The sequence below is a fragment of the Aplidium turbinatum genome, chromosome 13, assembly GCF_918807975.1.
Source record: "Aplidium turbinatum chromosome 13, kaAplTurb1.1, whole genome shotgun sequence".
In the NCBI taxonomy this organism is placed as follows: domain Eukaryota; kingdom Metazoa; phylum Chordata; class Ascidiacea; order Aplousobranchia; family Polyclinidae; genus Aplidium; species Aplidium turbinatum.
Genome location: NC_137484.1, coordinates 7,250,180 through 7,275,112, shown reverse-complemented (window position 1 = coordinate 7,275,112; position 24,933 = coordinate 7,250,180). Strand labels below are relative to the sequence as shown.

The 24,933-nt window shown below is 37.0% G+C and overlaps 1 protein-coding gene across 1 annotated transcript in view; it reads right to left on the bottom strand.

Moving 5' to 3' along the window:
• The window catches only part of LOC145782406 (heparan sulfate 2-O-sulfotransferase 1-like), a 74,944-nt gene that overhangs the window by 49,048 nt on the left and 963 nt on the right, over positions 1-24,933 (bottom strand). The window contains exons 2-6 of the mRNA XM_082594186.1: positions 23,994-24,106; positions 4,441-4,474; positions 4,016-4,098; positions 1,096-1,263; positions 522-740 (exon numbers count right to left, since the gene is read on the bottom strand). Coding sequence (XP_082450312.1) covers positions 522-740; positions 1,096-1,263; positions 4,016-4,098; positions 4,441-4,474; positions 23,994-24,106 — 617 coding nt within the window. The remainder of the gene's footprint in view (positions 1-521; positions 741-1,095; positions 1,264-4,015; positions 4,099-4,440; positions 4,475-23,993; positions 24,107-24,933) is intronic.

Sequence of the window (24,933 nt, the reverse complement as noted above, 5' to 3'; positions counted from 1 at the left end):
TCTGGCTCTTGACGTTTTGTTGTTAACCTAAGACTCGAAGACTAGTGGACAGTGAGAAGCTACTGAGAGAGTGAAAGAGAGAAATGACTTTATTTGCCAATTAGATTCTATAATAGAACTCAAAAAGCTCACATCACAATAATATAAAATTCAGAAAAAAAGAAAACGCTTGAGTAAACTTAGTGTTGAACAATTCAATCTGATTAGCCAAGAGCAGCAAGACAATTTGGTCATCTAGTCAGCTGCTCCCAATTGATCATAGTATTTGAATACGGGACTTAGCAACGTATGCATTGACTTGAGTATCACCTTCTGAAAGATACAGTCACTCCATACTCTCCATAGCGGCGTAGCCTAGAACGATGAGGTCGGAATGCACAAATTGGCAGCTTTAATCCGTTGTTTACAAATGAAATATGTCCATAAAGTACGAATACAGTGCAGAATACAATGCATGACTCCATTTTGTGATATTTCTAAATTAAAAACAAACAGCGCAGTTGTTCAGGTCATCCACTCACCCTTTTGTCACCATGTCTTGCTCTTTTCACGCCTTTATCATATTCATCTCCGTATCGGAGGAAATAATAATAAGACATCAATCGGTCTAATGGCTCGCGGATTATGTTGATGTAAAGCACATTTGTAGCACCGAATTGCGCGAAAGGTATGTACAGAAAGTGGCCGTGGTAGAATGCAGGCCTTCTATCCCATGTGGTCACATTCTCAACAAGCTTTAACTGACAAAACAAGAGTTTTCCAAAAACAATTAGTATGTATATATATATCATTTTTTTATCAGTCATTTTCTTAAAAAAAAGAGGTTGTAACCAGATGCATTAAACTTGAAATAGAATAAATGATATAAGGGAAATGATAAGATTTAGAATTATGACATAAAAAATAGTGAATATGAAGTTAGTTAGCATGTAGTTTTGTGAACATGTTCTCATGGGTTAAATAACTGAACCAGCTTTAACACCTCATGTTCTTACTCAAAACAAAATAAATCTTCTAATAATTTGAACTTATGTCTCATGAAAGCATCTACGTTAGAAAATGTGCAATTCACATTACAATTTTGTCACATAGTACCTGATCATACAAAGAGAGTTTGAAGCTATTCTTTATGACATTGATATGCATGACGTAAATCTTGTTTGTCTTAGACATGTCATAAACTTGATTTGTAAATGATGTGCTCCCTGTTTTTGGTATCTTATTATATAAAATGACATTCTTTCTTGGGATATTTTCAGGTGACTGAAAAAGAGTTAAAACAAAAAGTATGACAATGCATGCAGGAGAGATTGAAACATTCCAAAATATTTGAAATTAAATTATGCCTGTGAGAATGATAAAAGCATCTTACATGCAAGTTTTCAAACTAACAATTATTATGGGAGCAAGTCTGTTAGGCGCAGACCACAGACATTTAGGCGCTGGTCAAATAGGTGCGCACACTGTGGCGTTAGGATATTTAGGTGCGGAGCACTGTGGCGTTAGGATATTTAGGTGCGGAGCACTGTGGCGCCAGTTCATTTAGGTGCTGTTCCTTGTAAAGTCTGCAGATTGTATCAGCTTGGCACTGGCAGGTAAGGCAATACTTTTCACACAAAATGTTATATTGAACAGAAAAATATGTTGTTTTGTTAATGCGCGTGCATTTATTTGTCGTTAGTCATGGCTTCAGTGAGTGAAGCTGCTTTATCCGGCAATGCTTTTCACACCAAATGTTATATTGAACAGAAAAATATGTCATGGCTTCCGTGAGTGAAGCTGCTTAAACCGGCAATGCTTTTCACACAAAATGTTATATTGAACAGAAAAATATGTCATGGCTTCCGTGAGTGAAGCTGCTTAAACCGGCAATGCTTTTCACACAAAATGGTATATATCACATATTGAACAGAAAGATACTGTTTTTTTAATGCGCGTGTTCGGCAATTATTTGTTGTTAGTCCAGGTTTGCATCGGCGAAAGCTTTATCAATAAATTATTCAAGTTTCCGAACATGACTGAGTTCACTTTTAGATAAGTCAACCATTAAACATCAGTAAAAAAATATACCGTAGCCTATATTCAAGCGGGTGATAGATTTTAAGAGTAAAGAGTAACTTAGTTTTCTGTCAAAACCCTGACCAGGTTTTGCCAAAACCGGACCGGCCCGTTTCGGTGAGTCCGATTCGGTGAGTCCGATTCGGCGAGTTCGATCCCTTAACGGGGGATTTTTTTCAATTTTTTTTTAAATTATCGGGTACCGTAGCCTAATTGTCATTGCCGTTTTAGGGTTAGGGGTTAGAGGATAGAAACTCACCGAATCGGACTCACCGAATAGTAGCAGACCCTGCCAAAACTGAGCTGATATAATCTGCAAACTTCACTAGAAATAACACCTAAATCAGTGGTCCCCAAAGTGGGCGCCAGCGTGCCCCTGGGGGTGTTTGCAATCAGGAAGGAGGCGCTGGATATAAAGTGGGCAATTGGGGGGCGCTGAGAGTAAATCGGGGCAGTTACAAGAGGATTGCAAAGCATTTTTTGTCATGTTTTGCTTCAAAGAAATACAAAAGAAAATGGTAACTATTAGAGCTCTGTGGCAGATATTGTGGCAATTATGTCGGCAACGTCGCTAGTGCCTTACAAGTTTGTTGAGGTTATAACGCATGACATACTTTGAATCACTGCGATATCGCAAATTCGATCTTACAATCCGAGAGTATTTTGATCGAGTGAGTCTTGAGTTTACCAACTGTTTCAGGAATGCAAAATCCACTCTTCTAACTTTGTGAAGTTATAATAAGGTTTTCTTTAATTTTTGGTTTTACTTTTTTTGTCGAAGAGGCTTTTGATACTCTGTTTGTTGTCCAGGGGGCAATATTTAAAAAAAGATTGGGAAACACTGACCTAAATGAAAGAGTGCCACAGTGCTCTGCACCTAAATATCCTGACGTCACAGTGTGCCTATTTGACCGGTGCCTAACTGTCTGCGCCTAAAAGACGTGGACCCATTATTATATATGTTTCATTTATAATATGTATCGCGTTGCATCAATGCAATCACAGATACAACGCAACAGACAAAAAGGACTACAGACAAAAATACATACTAACAGGACATGTTGTCCTCATAATAGTCAGCTGCGCCAATCATTTTGACATGCCATTAAGTTGAGACACAGTCGCATGCTCTGGCGTCCTTTCAAACATCGCGACAACGTTCTCACAACTCGGTCATGCAGCTGACTCTGTAAGCAGCTTCAGATATACAGTAAACAGAAAGTCAACTATAAAGTGTTGGACTGTTGGTGCTGTCAGGAATTCTAAATCATTGCTTGAATTCAAAACCGTACTCAAAATTAAATAAGACTTCAATGGCACTCCACAAATGACTTAGATACAATGTGACATTTAAGATTCCACCACGTTATTTGCAGTAAGACTTAGTAGTCTATGTTTATACTGTATGTTTAGTTGTTTACCTTCAATAATGTAAAAAAACTCAAACTTTATATTAATTAAAGAAAACAACTTTATGCTGCAATGGAAACAAGATTGGCAAAGAAAATAGAAATCATAATAACAAGAAGAACTAAATGGATAAAAACAAAATTAGCAAACTCAAACTTTTTGCATCTCTTCACTGTCTGGCAATGTAAAAACAAAAGTATGGGATGGCTGGAGAGTGAAAACCTACTAATTTATTTTCCAATACGTTCAGTTACAACAATTTGAACAGCATACTTTAAAGAAATTTATTTCATCAGTATGTTCTGATAAGGTTTTCACTGAATCAATGAGCTTTCCAAAACACAAAATTTACTTCAATAATAATCCTGTTCCATAGGCCTATGTTAAACAGCAGAAAATTAATGAAATTTCATTAGTAAATGTTAATAAAAGTGATCACTTCAACTGAAAAAAAAACTATAAAGTTGCACATTTTATGCATACTATGTAAAAAAGAATACATTTCCCAAATTAGTAGACTATGGCAACATAGATTACAATTACAAACCTGATTCTTAATTATCTGTTGTCCATTTTGTGTTAACAAATGGAAAACATCAGGTTCAGCATTACGTCTTGATAACTCATTCTCTGAAAGAATATCAATATAATAAATAAAAGATATCAGTAAAACGTTTGCTACTTACAAAGGAATAGAATAAACTTTGATCACTCTATAAGATTTAGAAGGTTTTTTAAAATAAAACTTCCAGAAAAAGTTTTAGAGACAAAACTAAGACAATGAATAAATTTTGCTACCTCTCCAAATTAAGTCAAGCTTACAGTACCAATAAAAACTCAAAACACGTTTTAGTATTTTTTTATAACTATGAAAAAAACAAGATCTTTACAATAAAACTAACTTTGTGAAAACATTAGGAAAACTACAACGGCCATAACAAAGTAATAATTACATTAAACATATTAACTTACCAACATTTTTGTAATGCAACTTTAAATCATTTAGCTGTGATGCAAAAAAGTATGTTGATAAGCAAACTATACCAACAAAACACAGCAACACAAAATGCGTACTAACCACCATTAGCTTAGGATGGGAGAACAAATATGTGTGCTAAAATATTGTCTCTAAAATAAATTAGAAAGCTATTTTAGCTATTTTCTCGCAATAATACAATAGTAAACAGATAAACAAAAAGGCAGAGACTGTAGCTACCGGTACTGTAAATGATGACTACACCTTCTGAGTGACTACTTATCATATGTCACTTCAGAAAATTTGCCCAGGAAAATTTTCCAATTCCATCACTGTTGAAAAACTTGTCCAATTTAACTATTATTTCACAACTACATATTATAGATACAAACAATCTGTCTCAGCTGAATGAAGAGTTTGCTATGTTGATAGGCTAAACGATATATCATGAGCTTTTAGAACACAGTTTCCTGGTCATGTGCGATGAAGACTATTGCATAATACTTGGGGCTAGTGTAGCCCACAAGTGCACAATAAAACAATAGTGCACATTAAGACACAAAACAACAAATAGTGAACAACAGACCTTAGAACAATGATGATGGTAAGTAAAAAGAAAGAATGCAATCTGCTTTCAACAAGACCCAATGCTGTTGTGTAAAACTGGCAATATTAATGACACACTACTAGTACTAAAAAGCAAAGTTATATACCGTACATAATCATGCAATCCAATAAAAAGAATGTACTAAAAAGATGCAAGGTGTCTATGCGATGCATAAGGGTTATACCCATGACCTCTCATTTGTGACTGCGGACACCCTTGGCAAACCATGGAACATCTTTTGGAATGCCTAAATCTGGAATCAAAGTGCAGTGGACAGGACCTGGCAGAGATCAACAGCACAGCAAGTGACTGCGTGATGCTTTGGGCATCAATAGTTTGACAAAAAAATAATAGAGCTGTATATAGTATATGCTGTGTAGATAGTGTAATACAGGGTTGTAATTTTTTCCTAAGTACATACTCTTGTAGTTTGTAAAGGAATTCAAAAGTTGATGATAATAACATTCTCAACCAAGCCGGTGTTCCCTCTCAAATTTTGATAAACGTCCAAGAGCACACCAATTCGTGCTTAGAATGAGGACTGAACCAAGATCCTTTTTTAATGCTAAAAAATTTGAGCAAAGTTTTCTACATATAATCAGTTCAGTTGTTTTTATTTCTGACCATCACAGCAAAAAACAATACACGACAACATAGCAAAGGTCGAGAAAAAGGTCCAATAAAAAGAATGTACTAAAAAAGATATATATAATACAGGGTGAAATAACGCTATAACTGTATTTTTCAGTTCTCATATGCGACAACAATTGTAAAACCAACAGAAAAATGGTAAAGTATATAAGGCCGGAAGGCCGATACAGTGTGCACTGACTGCAGTTATGGATGCTCTTGGCTTACGCTGATTGAGCACTTTACTGGAGGCAGCTGGCTATGCATTGCACCAGGGTCCACCAACCTTTTTTGCATGCGGGCCACTTTGGCACTAAGGAGAGCTGTGGCGGGCCGCACTAATCGCATAACTGATTAACTTTCACCGAAGGAGGTCGTACGGCTTCTTGCGTCACAATGCTCTGGACACGAGTCGGAAAACTCCCACACTAACTCTACTATTTTCTGCTGTGCAAAGTTTCACTAGGCTTCTTTCTTTAGGTTTATTTTTGCGTGTTATGTGAGCGAAAGTGTCAAAGAGCGAGTAGGTTCATTGCCTTCATTCTCACTTTTACAATTTTCCCTGCGTTTTTTCTTTCTTACAGTAATACCAAAAGTTAACAATTTTTTTTGCATCTTGCTGTAATAGCCTACTCGTGTAGGCCTAATCTAATTTTGTAACCAAGCTTGCCTTATCAATATTACTCAGAGATCGAAGCCAGACATTGTGACGTAAGACTTGAACTAAGTTTCGCGTGATTAGTGTAAATGTACGGTACTCCCATCGATTCTTAGCAAAGAATTCACCTTTGTTACGCTGATTCAATGTAATCCATCGTTGAAGCAACGTAAAAATGGAAGGTTTTCCTTGAACGGAAGCTAAGGGATACAATATTAACATTTTCTAGATGCGCGGAAATTATATTCTCGCAATAATTGTTCGTGCTGTGCAATAACGATTTGTATCGCTAATTCCTGTGTTATTTTTCGGCGGACAAATATGACCGATCTAGATGGTACTTCCCGCGGACATCACATGCTGTGACGGCGGACATGTCCGCGGTGTCCGCCGTGAATTTCGAGGCCTGTTACAGTAGTGTATTACCAAAATTAGACTTACCAGAAAATTGACGCACCAGCTAATGCCCACAATGGTGGGAATATGGCAATTTTGTACATTAAATTCATTTGCAATCTGCTCACTCAGTTTTTCTGCAATCTCAATCAAACTCCACAAAGTGTCCTAATATGCCAAAAGGAATACCAAAAAAAAAGTAGAGCTGTTTTTGACCACATGAGGGCGCTTGCAACACCCTAATTAAACATTGCAGCAAACCGGCTCAGGGTGACCATGCGGATTCAGAAAAAAGTACATAACAATAGAGAAATTATAATTAAATGTAATAAAACACAGACATACTACTTCTGTTCAAATAAACTTTATTCAATCAATTAAAGTAGTTTTGATGATACAAATTTTAGTACAAAAATAAAAAGGTCTGGCAGCACTACTTCTAAAAATATAGTTAGGCTAGGTAATTCGATGACAAAAATAACTAAGCTTGATATATTCTAAGTTTGCATACAGACGGTGACGTAGGATTCAAAGAACCCAATTAGCCTAACAGTACGTATTTACATTGATTCAATGTCTGAATATTGAATAATATTCAATCATCGGATTTGCAGAAGGCGTCATTGGATTTCGAAAAAACCGCCGAATAGGAAACTCGCCGAAAAAGGCTCTCGCCGAATAGGGAACTCGCCGAATAGTAGCAGAACCTTTTATAAAAGTAACCAAACAAAGCTAATCTTAGCTATGTCCATTTATGGTTGAAAAAGTACTGTGACCTCCCCACCCGAATTGTTTTGTAAAAGTAGGCTATTCACCAGATTTATATAAATTCATATTTTGTAGTTGCCCAAATCAAGATGATGCATTTATGGATATTATGAAAAAAATTAAAGACTTTGTAAATTTTGATGCGAGGCAACTGCATCATGCCAATTTGGGCAATTTTATAAATAGACTATGATCAGATAATTTCATATTTTTTTGTTGCCCAAATCCAAACGATACACTTATGTAAATGGGAAAAATTAATGAATTTGTTCATTTTGGGGAAACTGCCTCACGCTAATTTGGGCAGTTGCATAAACAGACTAATCAGTTTCATCAAATAATTTCATGTTTTTAGCTGCCCAAATCAACACGATGCATTTGTGAAAATTAATAAAATTAGCTATATAGCAAATTTTGTGTTTTGATTTGGGCAGTTTCACAAAAGTATTAGAGACATATTTTGGTGGCTGCCCAAATTGGGGGTACCTCTAAACACCCATTGTCAGGCATTGTCGGGCATTGTCAGGCATTGTCGGGCATTGTTGGGCATTGTCAGGCATTGTCGGGCATTCTCGGCTATTTGGGGGGTTGTGGAGCATTTCTAGGGGTTGTCGAGCATTTTCAGGGGTTGTCAGGCATTGTAGAGTAGCTACTTTCAGGCATTGTCTAGGATTTTCAGGCATTGTCGATCATTATCAGTGGTTGACGGGTTTGTTAGGTATTATAGAACATTTTCAGGCTTGTCGAACATATTCAGGGGTTGTCGAGCATTTTCAGGGGTTGTCAGGCATTGTAGAGTAGCTACTTTCAGGCATTGTTGGGAATTTCCAGGCATTGTCTAGGATTTTCAGGCATTGTCGATCAATACCAGTGGTTGACAGGTTTGGTAGTCATTGTGGAACATTTTCAGGCATTGTCGAACATTTTCAGGGATTGTCGAGCATTTTCAGGGGTTGTCAGGCATTGTAGAGTAGCTACTTTCAGGCATTGTCGATAATTTCCAGGCATTGTCTAGGATTTCCAGGCATTGTCGATCATTATCAGTAGTTGACAGGCTTATTAGGCATTATAGAACATTTTCAGGCATTGTCGAGCATTTTCAGGGGTTGTCAGGCATTGTAGAGTAGCTACTTTCAGGCATTGTCTAGGATTTCCAGGCATTGTCGATCATTATCAGTGGTTGACAGGCTTGTGAGGCATTGTCGAACATTTTCAGGCATTATCGAACATATTCAGAGGTTGTCGAGCATTTTCAGGGGTTGTCAGGCATTGTAGAGTAGCTACTTTCAGGCATTGTCTAGAATTTCCAGGCATTGTCTAGGATTTCCAGGCATTGTCGATCAATATCGGTGGTTGACAGGTTTGGTAGTCATTATGGAACATTTTCAGGCATTGTCGAACATTTTCATGGGTTGTCGAGCATTTTCAGGGGTAGTCAGGCATTCTAGATTAAGCTACTTTCAGGCATTCTAGATTAAGCTACTTTCAGGCATTGTTGGGCATTTCCAGGCATTGTCTAGGATTTCCAGGCATTGTCGATCATTATTGGTTTTTGACACGTTTGTCAGGCATTGTCGAACATTTTCATGCATTTTTATTCCCAGCTCTGCATGCGCAGCAGAATGATCCCTTTCTATTTTGCGTAGGTTGTAAACGTATTTACGGTATACACAAACACAGCAGCGTTTAAATGACCTGGCTATCATAAGTACTTATTGAGATCATGTGGAAGTCCTCGATCTTATCGAAACCGTAGGTGAGTTTGTTTCCAAAAGTCAAACCCGTCGCAACAAGTTTGGATCGAGTTTGTGACTTCATTTCACAGATAGAACGCAAAGACTGTTCACGCTAGCCTATATATCAGGATTGTGTGAAGGGAAAATTGCCAATAGTAGGTATTCAGACAAGTAGTAACCAAAACTTTTGTGCACTATTGTCATTCTATCTTTATATCTTTGTTTTGTGGGGATTGTTTGTTGATTGACCGACATATTTAAACCTAAACGAAAGACATTCATTGGGTTGTAATATTTATTAACCCAGTCCTAAGCATGCGAGGGTTTCGCTGCTTGTCTTCAAAGGCGTTTGGTCAAAGTATTGTGGATAGTGTGTAACATTGACAATGCCTGACAAACCTGTCAAAACCTGGTAATTATGAACGACAACCCAAGAAAACGTTCGACAATGCCTAACAAACCTATCAACCACTGAATATGTTCGACAATGCCTGGAAATCCTAGACAATGCCTGAAGATGTCCGACAATGCCTGCCAGAAAAAATCTAAAGTACTTTGCAATGCCCGAGAACCCCTGACACCTGAAAATGCTCGACAACCCATGAATATGTTCGACAATGCTTGAAAATTTCCAACAATGCCTAACAAGCCTGTCAACCATTGATAATGATCGACAATGCCTGGAAATCCTAGACAATGCCTTGAAATTATAGACAATGCCTGAAAGTAGCTACTCTACAATGCCTGACAACCCCTGAAAATGCTCGACAACCCCTGAAAATGTTTGACAATGCCTGAAAGTGTTTTATAATGACTAAAAAATCTGTCAACCACTGATAATGATCGACAATGCCTGGAAATCCTAGACAATGCCTTTAAATTATAGACAATGTTTGAAAGTAGCTACTCTACAATGCCTGACAACCCCTGAAAATGCTCGACAACCCATGAAAATGTTCGGCAATGCCTGAAAATGTTCTATAATGACTAACAAACCTGTCAACCACTGATAATGATCGACAATAATGCCTGGAATGAATTCCTAGACAATGCCTGGAAATTCTCAACAATGCCTAAAAGTAGCTACGGTACTCTACAATGCCTGACAACCCCTGAAAATGCTCGACAACCCCTGAAAATGTTCGACAATGCCTGAAAATGTTCTATAATGCCTAACAAACCCGTCAACCACTGATAATGATCGACAATGCCTGGAAGTCCTAGACAATGCCGGAAAGTAGCTACTCTACAATGCCTGACAACCCCTGAAAATGCTCGACAACCCCTGAAAATGTTCGACAATGCCTGAATATGTTCTATAATGACTAACAAACCTGTCAACCACTGATAATGATCGACAATGCCTGGAAATCCTAGACAATGCCTGGAAATTCCCAACAATGCCTGAAAGTAGCTACCTACTCTACAATGCTTGACAACCCCTGAAAATGCTCGACAACACCTGAAAATGCTCGACAACCCCTGAATATGTTCGACAATGCTTGAAAATTTCCGACAATGCCTAACAAGCCTGTCAACCATTGATAATGATCGACATTAATGCCTGGAAATCCTAGACAATGCCTGGAAATTCCCAACAATGCCTGAAAGTAGCTACTCTACAATGCCTGACAACCCCTGAAAATGCTCGACAAACCCTGAAAATGTTCGACAATGCCTGAAAATGTTCTATAATGCGTAACAAACCCGCCAACCACTGGTAATGATCGACAATGCCTGGAAATCCTAGACAATGCCTGAAAGTAGCTAGGCCTACTCTACAATGCCTGACAACCCCTGAAAATGCTCGGCAACTCCTGAAAATGCTCGACAATGCCTGAATATGTTCTATAATGACTAACAAACCCGTCAACCACTGATAATGATTGACAATGCCTGGAAATCCTAGACAATGCCTGAAAGTAGCTACTCTACAATGCCTGACAACCCCTGAAAATGCTCGACAACCCCTGAAAATGTTCGACAATGCCTGAATATGTTCTATATTGACTAACAAACCTGTCAACCACTGATAATGATCGACAATGCCTGGAAATCCTAGACAATGCCTGGAAATTCCCAACAATGCCGGAAAGTAGCTACTCTGCAATACCTGACAACCCCTGAAAATGCTCGACAACCCCTAGAAATGCTCCACAACCCCCCAAAAAGCCGACAACGCCTGACAATGCCCGACAATGCCCGACAATGGGTATTTAGAGGTACCGCAAATTGGCATGATGCAGTTGGTTAAATGCATTTCGTACTATAGTTTGATCACCATGCAATACAATACATCAATACGGGTGTGCCAAATGAAAATTTTGCAGCACATTTCTTGTGCAAATAAGAGGCTGTAGGGTCTACTGGGGTAATACGGGTAGGATTTTGGCTAATTTTTTCTTTTAAATCTTGTAAAATCTTAACAGATAAAGTACGGTAATATTTAAAAAAATTTTCCAATGTAACATTTGATATGTGTAGAATATGTCATATTTATGATATTCAAAAATATTCACTTATATACCTTGTAGGCCTATCATTTTGAACCTGCATTTTGGTACCCATTTTAGCCAAGCCTCGGGGTAAAATGGGTATATCATACATATACTCAGTATTACTTGTTTTATTGTTGTATTATAGAAAAATGAAGACCATGGAAAAAGAACTACAAACACAAGCATACAAAATAATACAGTAACAAGTTATTTAACATCAAATATCAACACAAACACAATACTGCCATACAAATGACAAGAAGTTTATTGGTGGCATTGGCTGCAAATGCACTACCGGTATGTGTCTATGTTAAAGTCAGAAAGAAGACAAGAGACACAGGTCCATTCATCACACACATCACATGCAACCCAATTTTCTTTATTTTCTGAGGTATCCATCTCCAACTGGCTATTACATGTGATGCAATGAGTTATATCATCCTCAGACTCTCCTAATTGATGACTGGAACAAGCTTCATTCGACTTCTGTTTCCTTGCCACTGCAATTTTTTATTCTTTCTTTGTTGTTCTTCCATAAATAGGCATTTCTCAGCAGTATCTGCAGTCAATACTTTCCTAGTCTTGACCTGTACTCGTTTTCTCTTCCATTTGGAGTTGGCTAGAGCACCTTACATTTCAGCTAATGCAGGAGGAGTAATTGTATTAATGATGGATTGTCGAAGCAGCTTTCTTGGAGACTGAGATGATTGCTGAAGAAGATTCAACTCTTGAGTGCTGTTACAATTCGAGGTGTACTTTAGTAGGATCAAATGTATGAAGCCCACTTCCCACAAATCTTCAAAATCACTTCCTACAAATCTTTTTGTAGGTCCGTGGCACTTCTTCTTGCAAAGTATCATAAGCATACCCATTTTACCCCGTATTCTACAAATACTGATTTCCAAGTAAACTGTGCTTGGAAAGCAAAAAATATTGACAGAAAGATGGTCTAACACCTTCTAAATGTGATCAATACAATATTTTGATGCCTACTATTGAACTTTCCAAGAAGCATAAAAGTTTCAAACAATACCCAAATAAGCGTCTTGCACAAAAAATACTTCAAAATCAATAAATGGATTAGTTAAACTCTTCTTCTCACTTTTTTTTGTGCTAAATTATAGCAGTTGGTATAAATAACTATCACTGAAAGCAGCTCTACATTTTAACAACAACAAATGATGCACTCATTAAAATAATATAATTACCCGTTTTACTCCAGGTACCCATTTTACCCCTGCAGACCCTACTTAGTTTGATAGGTAAAAGATATTAATTTATAGTTTTTCTTAATTCATGCAATTTTGTAGCTTTTTATATAGCAATTTTTGCCCTAATAATTTCAAGATTTTGCCCAAATTCGCGACGTTTTGAAACAACAAGGGGGGGCGGCTGCCCCCCCTGGCTCGTACGGCTATGGTTGTCAGACAGCTTTTGAGAAAAAGAGCCAAAAAATGTCGAAAAAAGGGCCAAACTGGGTAAAAAAGAGCCAAATTATTCAATAATGTACCGTAAGGTTGCTAATAATACATAATAACGTTACAACATTACAACAACACAGTCTACATTCTACAAGAACATTTCCAAATCTTCATCTTCTACAGTGTTTCCACTCGAATCTTTGGCATTGGCATAAACATTGTCAGCTAAACACTGTCCAAAAAATCCTAATAACACTTTTCAGTCTCAATTTCCGAAAGACATTTATTTAAATAGCTAGTTTGATAGTATGTGTCAACTGCTTCCAAAAAGAACCAAATATTGAAAACAAAGGGCCAACGGGCCAAACAATTTTTTTTGGGGCCAACTACCTCTAAAAAGGGCCAAATTTCACAAATTTGGCCCCAAAAGGGCCAATCTGGCAAGCCTGATTTTCAAACACATTCATTATGTTTTGTTTCGGTTGAGTGATTTAATGTTGCTCAATATTTTTTTGACAATAGGCTACTGACTTGTCAAGCACAGGTCAAAGTATAAAACCAAATAAAACTGCCAAAAATAAATGATTTCTGTTAAATCAAATCTGAGTTACAAAAGTTTAATATTGGTTGTGGAATATTTTTATGAAATTTCACGCTTGAACGAACTCTAAATCAGCCATAATTCAAACACTGGTCATATGTGGTCCGATTTCAAAAAAAATTTCCCCTGATATCAGAGTGAAGATTTCTTTAAACACACAAAGTAGCAACTTATTTGGCAGCTATGCCAAACTGGCATGGATGATTTGGATAATTAACCACAACCAAGTTACAACCAAGTAAAGCTTGGTTTGCTGCTATTTGCTTATTTTACTTCATATTTTTGTTTTTTAGTCGATTTCCTCCTTTGACGTAGGCTATGATTACACCCGTTTTGGCTTGTCGTTGTTGCGAAAATTGGAGAATTTCATTAGAATCTATGTTTAAACGTGCAGTCAAACAAATAAAATAGGCAAATAAAACAAGCAGTTTTGGCAGCTAAATAAAATTTATTAGTAGAGCTTTTTGCGTCGTAAAGGCGGCTTCATCAGTAGCCTACTCTTATTCATAGAATCCAATAAAGGATGGGTAGTTGGGTACGGTACTTCAAGTTAATCACAGCAAATATATAAGATACAGATACTGTACGGTACGGTACCTAATTAACTTGTCTTACTGAAGTGAATGGGCAAATACAGTACAGTGCCATAACTTTGTAGTCTTAAATAAATACTTTCAAAATTTGAACTCAAAAATATTTTATTTATGTAATCCTTGTTACCGGTACCCTTTTAAATCAATCCTTTGCCAACAATTGAACACACAATTGATTAGTCTACAATACGACCAGTAGCGTAGCCAGGAATTTTGAAAGGGGGGGGGGGTTTGATGACCGACGGGCGAAGCCCGACGGCGTGTTTGACAAAGGCAACACCCAGTGGCGGGGGGTCTGGAAGGCCACCCCAGAAAATTTTGAAAAAATACTTTGAATTTGGTGCATTCTGGGAGCATTTTCAACAAAAATGTTGGTATAAATATTTCTGTAAAATGGTGCTGTCCGGTGGCATAGCAAAAGGATAAGATCATGTTTTCTTGGGCATTTTTTGGTAACAGAGCTAATTAAGTCTCTATGTTTTCTTGTTGCTAATTTCTGGCTGAGATATTTGAATGTTTGGTATTGGCAAAATTCGCTCTTTTAATGCAGTTTCGTTTAAAATTAGGCAAACCTTGTTTTAGAGACATAAAGACTGAAAGCATCATTCTCAATATCGTGACGTCACACACGTGCCAAAGGGGCGGTTGTAACCCCCAACCCCCTCCCTCCCCCTTGGTTACGCTACTGAATACAACACACTACCATGTAGAATGTAGATGATGTAGCTTAAGGCTGATGTAGGCTAGCATGTCCAATCACAACTGCTTGCACATTGCACAGGTCAGACTAACGACTTCTGGGGCTGGAGAATAGCCTAATTCATATTAGTAATTTACATGGATTCCGTTAGAGGGGGTTCGGGGGGTTATTACCTCCCCACCAATTGGAATTGAGGGTAACTAATTCAAAAATTACCCCCCTTCCCCCACTAATGTAGAGATAAAAATTTAATTTTTAATTTTTTTTACTTTTGTGTTTTTTTTATTTTTTTATTTTGTTGTACAACTTTTGAGTTTTTTGCTTGAAACTCCGACTCGCAAGACGGCGCCAAACTATGCATCCTGTCAAAAATATACGCATCACAATGCGCTATGCAGTAGCGTGTTTAGGGGGGAGGATAAAGGCGATGCCCCCACTAATAATCAGGTAAATAAATGACAAATTTTGCAAAAAAAAAAAAAAGTTGTAGCTCAAGAAATAATTGCTTGTATGATTCATCCTAGCGCGGGGGGCCTCCAATGAGCGATGTTTCAGTACACTAAAAAGTACGGTACCTGAAAATTTATTATCGCACGACCATGACGTTTGGATGGTCTAGCTCAGATGTATTTAAACAAGGATATTGTACTCGAGTATGATGCAGTCATTGATAGCCTATGTTTGCCAAGCGCAGCTATCGCATTAAACTTTAAATTGTCATTGCAAATCGCCAAGAATGTTCAAAAGGTATTCGAGGTCAGAAAAACTATAACGTATTGTTTATCTTTTGAAGTGTTTGATATCTTTTGTTGGTTCATTGATTGGAACAGTAACTTACTTCTGCGGATTCGCTCTTGATTCAGAAGGCAGTTCTATGCATCTGTTGACAGCATAGCCATAGTGCAAGGCCTCACCCACCGCTTCAATGGCGAAGGAATTAAAACTCACCAAATGCTTGAAGAAATTTTAATATCTGGCACAGTCAACGACAGTGCTATTACAGCGTTGGAACGATATGCTTCGACGTGAAAATTTTGGGCCAAGATTCAAGCAATAACTTCCATCAGAAATTTGGGCCGATCGAGTATGTGTGCGATGTTCGAAACAAGTTAATGGGACTTAAACAAACCTATTGTCAAAGAGCTGTATGCCGGTGGCAGTGTGGAAAACTTGTAAGGTTGCTATTGGTCAATGGCCCTTCTTTTTTGCAGAAGCTGAAAGATCGTTTAGCTCGCTACGCCGCTTAAGACATGGCTCTGAAGCACGACGACTGCTTTTAGACTCAATTTCATTGCCATGTCCAATTGTCCATCAAGTGTATTTGGATGAACTAAGTGTAGATGAAATCTGCAAAGAATTTGTTTACAACAATAGAGCAATTTAATTACTGTATTTAATAAGTTGGATTGACTTTGACTGCTGCGCTTCTGGGCCCACCCACTTTCAACATGGTTCCTCCATGCCTGCTAAAATCCCCGATACTTCACGAAAAAAAAATAGTTTCTCTCAAAAAAAAAATTCATTCCTTCCAATCAAGTTACACCTATCTGAAGCTACCTTGAAGAAATGAACAAAGAACTGTGATTTAAGAGGATATGAGTTCAATCAATCAAGTCAGTAACAGGAACATAGTACATGTTTGAAATAAATGCAAGTAACAGTGCCGGATTAACCAAGTGCGGGGCCTGTAGCAGATTCATTTGATGTACAGATAATAATGACCGGGAAGTAATTGAATACTTTATAGATTTGATCTACATTCTACAACAACAAAAATAACAAAAGTCTAATGTAATGTTTTATTTGCAAGGAGAAATATAACACTTCAACAATATCATTCAAAGGTCTTTTCGACGCATTTTGATCTCTGCAAATTTGACAATTATTTCAAATGAGTTCAGTGACTTCAGAATGTCATTTTCAATATTCAAAAGAGTTACATAGTGTACCGGTAGCCGCTCTTGCCCCATCGTGTTTCGCAGATAGTTTTTAATCAACTTCAATTTTGAAAATCATCTCTCTCTAGTATAATTAGTTACCATCATACATAGATAAATGCGCAACAAATTGTCAATGTTAGGAAACGTGATGTCAATATTGTTTTCTAAATCAAAGTGAAATAGTTGAGTTCTGGAGAGGAGCAATCAATAGCAATGTGTTTTACGAATTCTGAAAGCTGAGGTAGTTCATCTTTCAATCCGTCTTCCAAATCTTGGGAGTCTGTCAGCACTTTCTTGGATCTGCGCAGGTGTTAGGTCATGCAGATTTCTCAAAAAACTAAACCGTGTGTTCACTTGGGTGTAGGCTATGCCTTGCGACGTTGCTCCAGCGCAGATTGTAGGCTGTCCAATAGTAGCCTACAAGGAAAACTTCCATCCGGAACCTGTCTTTAGGTGATTGATACATTGCATCTGGAACTGAACGGCCGCCGCCTACATCCTCCTCGCGCCTTCGATTTTGGACAATTCTTGTGCTTGCTGGTCGGTAAATCGTTAATTCGGCCCTTGAGTCAGCTTCTGCGCCTCTGACTCAAACTTAGCGAATTGTTCTCTGAAAGTCTGTAGAGATCCTGCCAAAGAGGCACACAACGCTAAAGCAATGTTGAGATTTTGCTGCTTTGGTTGAAGAGAGGCTTGAGTTGCCTGGAAGCAATCGAGTAAGCTATTCCAAAAAAACGTTGGGACTAGTAATTTATTCCTACAATTATTATAATGTTCTCCTATGGACCTATGCCATTCCAGTTTGCAAGCCAAAAATTACTTGCCATGTCCGACATTTTTTGCAAAAAAAAAATGTTTTGCTCGCCAAGCGCGGGCCTTGTGAAGCGCGAGGCCAGTAGCAGCTGCTACATCTGCTACTATAGTTAATTCGGCGCTGGCAAGTAATATATACAATGCAAAAGCTACACAAGTTCCCATACCAACAGGGAGACAACGAGACAATCATCTACTAGTCAATTGCCACTCTACGGAAATGACGATTTTTCCATTTAAAATACAAGAGAAAAAATAAAACGTTAAAACTTGAGTTAAAGGTATTTTTTCCAACATTTTATAGGAGAGAGTCTTGTGTTATATGCAGGGCCTCTGAGAGAATTTTTCACTAAGGGTACGAAAAGTCATTCCGGGGCCCCCCACTTACTCCAGACCTCCTTTTTTATGGGCAAAACGCGTGATGTTTGGGTAGGCATATTGCACACCATACAACATTCTACTGCAGAATTGGACATCTGTGCGCAATAATAGTATCAGGCTGCAATAAAACTATTATTTAGTGTTTTGCATATCATGTGACCTGTCCCTCGCCAATTTGTGTATCCTACTATCCTCCATTGAATTTGTGTGTCAGTTGTTGATGGTGCTGTTGAGAGGTGTCGCTTGTACAGCTTTAATGTAAAATTTTCAAATTCATTTATTTATTTCTCTTAGATGTAGCCTATAATTAATCCTGCTGAGGACACTATGTGATGTTGAAAACGTTGGATTTAGTAGTTTTTTTTGTAATAAAAAATGTTAAATCCGTTAACGTTAGGCTACTGATCGAGTGTTATATGTATCTGGTAGCCTACTCTAGTTCTCTACCAAGGCTCAAATATAACATCTTGTTAAAACACAATTGATTGATTAACTGATTGACATTTTATTTGTTGCGAGTATAAACACACATATTCAACAAAATCGGATAAAACAAACGATACCGTAAAATGTATTATGTGTGGATACTGCAACAGGTGAATAAAATTAATCATCAGGTTAAGCAACTTTAAGCAACTTTAAGCAACTTTAAGCAACTTTAATCAATCAAAATTAAGCAACAGGTGAATAAAATTAATCATCTGACCAATAACTTTTCTTCATTAACTTTTGCATTCACCACATGCCTAGCAAAGGTGAATGAAGTCACTTTTTTTACTCCTGCTGCGCTCCTGCTCCGAAAGTATTCACTCCGGCTCCTGCTCCGAAATTCATTTTGAAGTGAAACAAACGTGGAATTACTTTTTTGAAATAGTTTTTAAAAAACACAAAAAGCCTTAAAAATACCCGTGCTTTTAAAAAAAAACAACTTAGCGGGTCGGGCTTTTTAAAATAAGCCCGGGTTTTTTCAACCTTGCTTTTACTACACTATGTCCCGCCCCTTCCCTTCCCCCCCCCCCCCCCCCCCGGACAGGAGAATAGGCTAAGCAACTTTTATGATTTAATTTAGGGTGTCTTTAACAAAACATTTTTACACATAAAGTATTAAATTACAACTTTTGGCATCGCAATGCATTCAATTACCCATAGCATCTTTTCACAAATTGGGACTAGGTGGGCAAATTTTCAAAAAAGGGCACTTTTAGCGCGAGAGTTATGTTAAAAAAGGCACTTTTTGCGCGTAAATGATGAGAAAAAGGGTATTTTATCCAGAGTGTAAAACATGTAGGCCTAAGCTTAAAATTGTAGATTTCTCAGACAAATTGTGGGTAAAAAGGCATACGGTATTATACCTAGACTAAACTTTTGAAACTCATAAATATAATAGATTCCTATATTCATCCTCGCCCACAATATTTTGTAAATAATAATGTAATGAAATTTAATCTAGCAACCTTTAGTTGCAGATGTCTCTTGTAATAAAGTAAATAGAAACAATTATGATAATAGCCTATATAAAACACAACTGCTAAGATATTACAATGAGTTGAATCTTTGCAGAATTAGATGATTCTAAAGAGCTGGTAGCCTATTTTATTTTGATGAAAATCAGGAAAAAAAACTTCGGTAATTCAGACATTTAGAATCTCACACAAAATTTGAGGTACTCAAGTCACAACACAAATTGATAATTAATCTGCTTGAATGGAACTTTATATGGATATTATAAGTAAGGTCAAAGGTAGGCTCATAAGTTCTAAATGTAGGCTATGCTGAAGCTTTCCATTTCGCTGTTCATTCTTTAACTTGGATCTAACTTAAACAAAAATTAAGTCTTAAAAATTGCTCACCTAGTTTCAAACTAGGGGGGCAAAGAAAGGGTTAGAGGGGCAAGCAAACGGACTGTTTATATGTGAAAATGTGAATATAGTTTATATGTGAAAAGATGCTATGCAATTACCTTTCCAGACCCATTTTCTACATTACGGGCCCCCCGGGACTAAAGAATAACAACTTTTATGCTTGAACTTAGTCGTTTGGGATGGTTTTATCCAAATATTTTTGCGTGTAAACTATAAAATCACAATTTCGGGCCCCAAACAATCACAGTTCTGGGCCCTCAAGGGTACGCCGTACCCTCCGTACTCCCCTCTCATAGGCCTTGGTTGTATGCACCGCTGCATGTGTTGCAGAGTCATAAACCCGTTGGATAACAAATGTTTTGGATACAGATTGACTGGACAACCAAACATTATAATGATGTGTCTTCAAATTGCTATGATGTTTACAGGGTGCAAATATTACAAAATAAGTTAAAGCATTCTTTCATGCATTGATGACGCAACAGGAAAGAGCGTAAAACTCATAGAAGTTGATACAATTGTCGTGAAAGGTTACACAAGAATAAAATCACTTTATTCGCGTCTTTTTTCTTTTTTTGTTGTATTCATATTTCTCATGAAACTCCCTTTAGATACAAACCGAACATACGTTATATTGAAATCGATGTTTACGGCGATCACTGAATTTAAAATGCAATGAGAATTTTTTGTTTTTGTATTGTTGTTTTTACTTTTCTTTTTCAAGTTTCGACAGCTGGTCTTTGTGGGAAAGATGATTCTCAGTACAGCGAAAAAATCAGTAAGTAACTTAGTTATGTCAACTTAACCTACATAACTAAGTTAATTGGTGTAAGCAGTATATGCAATGTTATGCGTAAAGTGATAAATATTTAGATAGGTCTTTGTCCAAACCAAGCTGTATTTAACACAGCTATTGCTTGAAGATTTAGAATTAGATTACAAAAGTACGTAGCCTACTTATCATAGCCATGACTGCATTTATTTAAATAAATAAATTGATCGAGAAATTTACAACAAATAAGAATACGTAGTCCATAAATGCGACAGATTCAAAGAAGGTTTGGTAAAAATGGGAATCTCAGTATGTTGAGAGTACGGTATGCGATTAATAGCTATGTTTGTAGCGTACAAAATACAGCTACACCGGAAACTTGCAATAACTTTTTAATGATAGTTCGTTGGTCATAGCAATCACACTAGTAGTCTACACTCTTCAGCAAACAGAGACATAATCTAAAAAAGTAGGCTACTGTAAAATAGTGAGTTAATATTTTTCTGTCATGAAAATTCTGTAAGTTTTTCGCAGTCACCAACGTAAAAACAGAAAATTGATTTTGTCACTTTTTTTTCAGCAAACTGCACAAAGGAACAATTCAAACCTCTCTGCGGTGGAATTGTAAGCTGCCAAGATCATGCAAATGAAAGTTTTTTGCTTGTGGCAAGGTATTTATGGGAAATGTTGTTAAGCTACATTATTATTTTTTTATTCAAATACAGTAGCCTATATATTTGTGCTTACACGACCAGCATGATGCAGAATTCGTTTGGTTCAGAAATGTTAAACGACGTATCCTGATTAGAGATGTAAAAAAACGGTTTTTTTTGTTTTAAAAAAAAACGAGCTCGTTTTTTTTGTTTTTTATCGTTTTTTTTGTTTTTTATTCGTTTTTTTTGTTTTTTTTGTTTTTTTTACCTTTTTTTTTATTAAATGTCACAATATGCAGCAATTAGGGTAAACTCATTGCAATAGCGTCTCTTTCAACAAAAAAATAGTCTCATAACTCGTATAACATCTTTCAAATGAGACAATATGTCTCTCAAGTCTCAACACACGAGCCATAAAGGTTTCTCATCGTCTCAAATAGTAACACAGTGTCCTATGGTTGGCACATCTCAAGTATTGTCTGTAATTTGGTTCAGCCAGTTGTTAAATGCAGTACCACACTCGTGTACAGTTTCGAAGCCACCTGGGATTTTGGTTAATGGGCATGTTACGTTAGGACCAGGTGGTCAGGGTCCTGTTTCTCTACTTCACAAAGGCACTTTTCACCAGCACACCACACCATTACCAGTACAACGTCAAGAGATTGTTCCAGTTGATGTGCATTTGGTGCAAACGTGATGAAAATCACACAAGCGGTTCTCGAGTTATAAGTGAAATAACCTTAGCCACTAAGTGGCTTTATAGATAAGGAGCAATAGAAAAACGGCCATATCTCAAGAACCGCTCAACATATTTACATAAGTTTTAGCTCTACCCCCATGTTTTATGGGGTGGGCTATCTGTTTATGAATATTAAAACAAGTTTTGGCTACTACTTTTTGAGCTACAAAGAAATTAACCTCTTGTCGTTACGCACCAATAAAACCATGGTGCGTAAATTAAAAAAAAAAATAATTGGGTAGAAGAAAGATTGATGACAAGTTTGGCAAAAGCAGTGTAGTGCTAAAGTCCCAACTTTTAGCCCAAATCACATTTAAATGTAGTGAAAGATGGAAACGTTTTGATGTTTTTTTATTTTCCCTGAAGAGATTCAATAATCCTTTGTGACGTCATAGTCATGTTTGTTTTCCCTTAATCACACCATTGTGCTGTCATAGACATGTTTAAAAGAAGTATGGTTATTGGTTGCACTTAATCCATCCAATTTGAACTAGTTTGCAGAACTTTGAGACTTTAGCACTTTTTTTGTTTTTGCCTAACTTTTCGTCAATCTTTCCTCTGCCCAATAAAAAAAATTAAAGTTTGCATCATGGTTTTATTGGTGCGTAATGACAAGAGGTCAATTTCTTTTTATCTCAAAAAACAGTAGACCTAGTTCTCAAATAAAATAAGTTTTCATCTTTGATGTTTGTTTTGTATCTTTATCCTGCATTGTGGGAATATGGGTAAAACTTTATTCTTGTCAGGAAAAGCATTATAAAGCATTTATTCACTATGTGAACACTGAGCACTGAGCAGTGCTGAAAAACTCCACTTTAAAGGAAAAATTTCTTCATTCAAGGTTGGTAGAATGGTAGTTACTAGCAATAGTCAACATGGGTGGTGGGCATTTGAAAGGAACATTAACCTAAACCTTTTCTGACAAATGCACTAACTTTTGACAGCTAAAAATATCAGTGATAAGGTCTCTTGCATTATATGTCCCAAATAATCTGCAAGAAGCATCAATGACGAAGTGTCCAATCCAAGATCTTACAACACACGAAAAGAATACTTCTGTTTCAACATTTATAAAGCATATACATCGTTGGCAAGCTATCAGTTACAAAACATGTTTAAACAAGCTATTGGCAATAGCTTGCATTAGTAAATTACCACGTCCACAAACAAGGTAAATGTGTGTACTGAATACTGCCACCTTGTTTTGTCAAAATTTCGTCAACCCATTGAGTGTGTACAAGAATAACCAGTACCACAGTATACTAACATCATAGGCTAACTTCCATAAAAGGAAAAAGAAATTAACTCATCTACATTATGTCATGTATCAAATTTCATTAATTCAATGTTTGTCAGGCCTACTGCCACAAACATGCCAGAGAATGAAGAAGAAAGCGAAACAACATAGGTCCTCATAGGACTATGCAAGAACATATGCTGCCAAACACAAACACTTAGGAATTTCAGCACACCAATAAAACTATTTTTAGTAATTTAATGTTTTTCAAGAGCACTATAATGAAACTAAGCTGTAAATTGCAAAAAAATTGCAACTTTTTCAGAAAAATATGAAAAAAAACAAAAAAAACAAAAAAAACCAAAAAACGAGTGTTTTTTTTGGCTCAAGTTTTTTTTGAAAAAAAACACGTTTTTTTTTAAAAAAAACTGTTCGTTTTTTTTGCATTTACATCTCTAATCCTGATGCACTGGTGGGTCGTTTTAAGATCGACGCCCCACCCAAGCTAGCACTTGTTTTTACGGTGAAGTTACATGTAGATAACCTGTTCAAATAAAGAGTCTGTTCGTGCCGTTAGCTCGGTGGCTAAAGTGCCCGTCTCAAAATCATGCGACGCTGATTTACCAATCTCGGTAACCGGTCCAGCTTCAAGAGCCTCTACAAATATGGGAAACTGTCAGGAATAATCTATCAAGGCTTGTCAGTCCGAGGATAAAGGTTTAAAACAAACCAAACAAACAAAAAATTGTCAGTCGAAATGTAGTTAAGATTTACTTCTAAGTACTCTATTAAAAAACAGTCTAAATTGGGTATTGAAACCTCAAACGAGGTAGGCTAACACTGCTTCAAATCGCGAAAAAGGTTACATAACAAACTTTGTAGAAAATTAATTGCATGCGATGGGATACACAGTGAGTCTTTCATGAACTTCTATCAGAAGTTTATTTAGGTAGGCTTGAGTGGGTTGACTGATCAACTGTTCCAGTCATTTGAGATTGCGAAATTCACAACTGTTTTCTTAAAATTGGTGACTATTATTCAGCATTCACTTGTTGTTTTTTGGGTCCCTTCAACGTAACCAGATGTTAAAATTTAAGCAACTAAGCTTTTGTTAGCTGGGTAGCATCCAATAAAAAGTCATTCCGTTTATGTATAAAGTTCAGAAATGGCTATTGGTTATGTAGGAACTTGTAGCCACTTGCTTTCTTAATTATTGCAATTTGAAGAATCAACAAACTTGGACGCTTTACATTGACAGCTACCAGAGATTGTGCACAGCCAAAAATAACTTATTTCGCAGGTCGGGTTACATTGGAGTCAAATTTCGGGGTCGAGCTACGGCTGCCTTCTAAATGACTTCAAGAGAAAATATATTTTCTATTGACGCAAAACAGTGTCATAGTGTTCATTGCACGTAATTGTGCGGAAGGAGTACGCCTTGGAATACTGTTCTTAGCAGTTCCTAGTCAGTCGGATAATCAGTT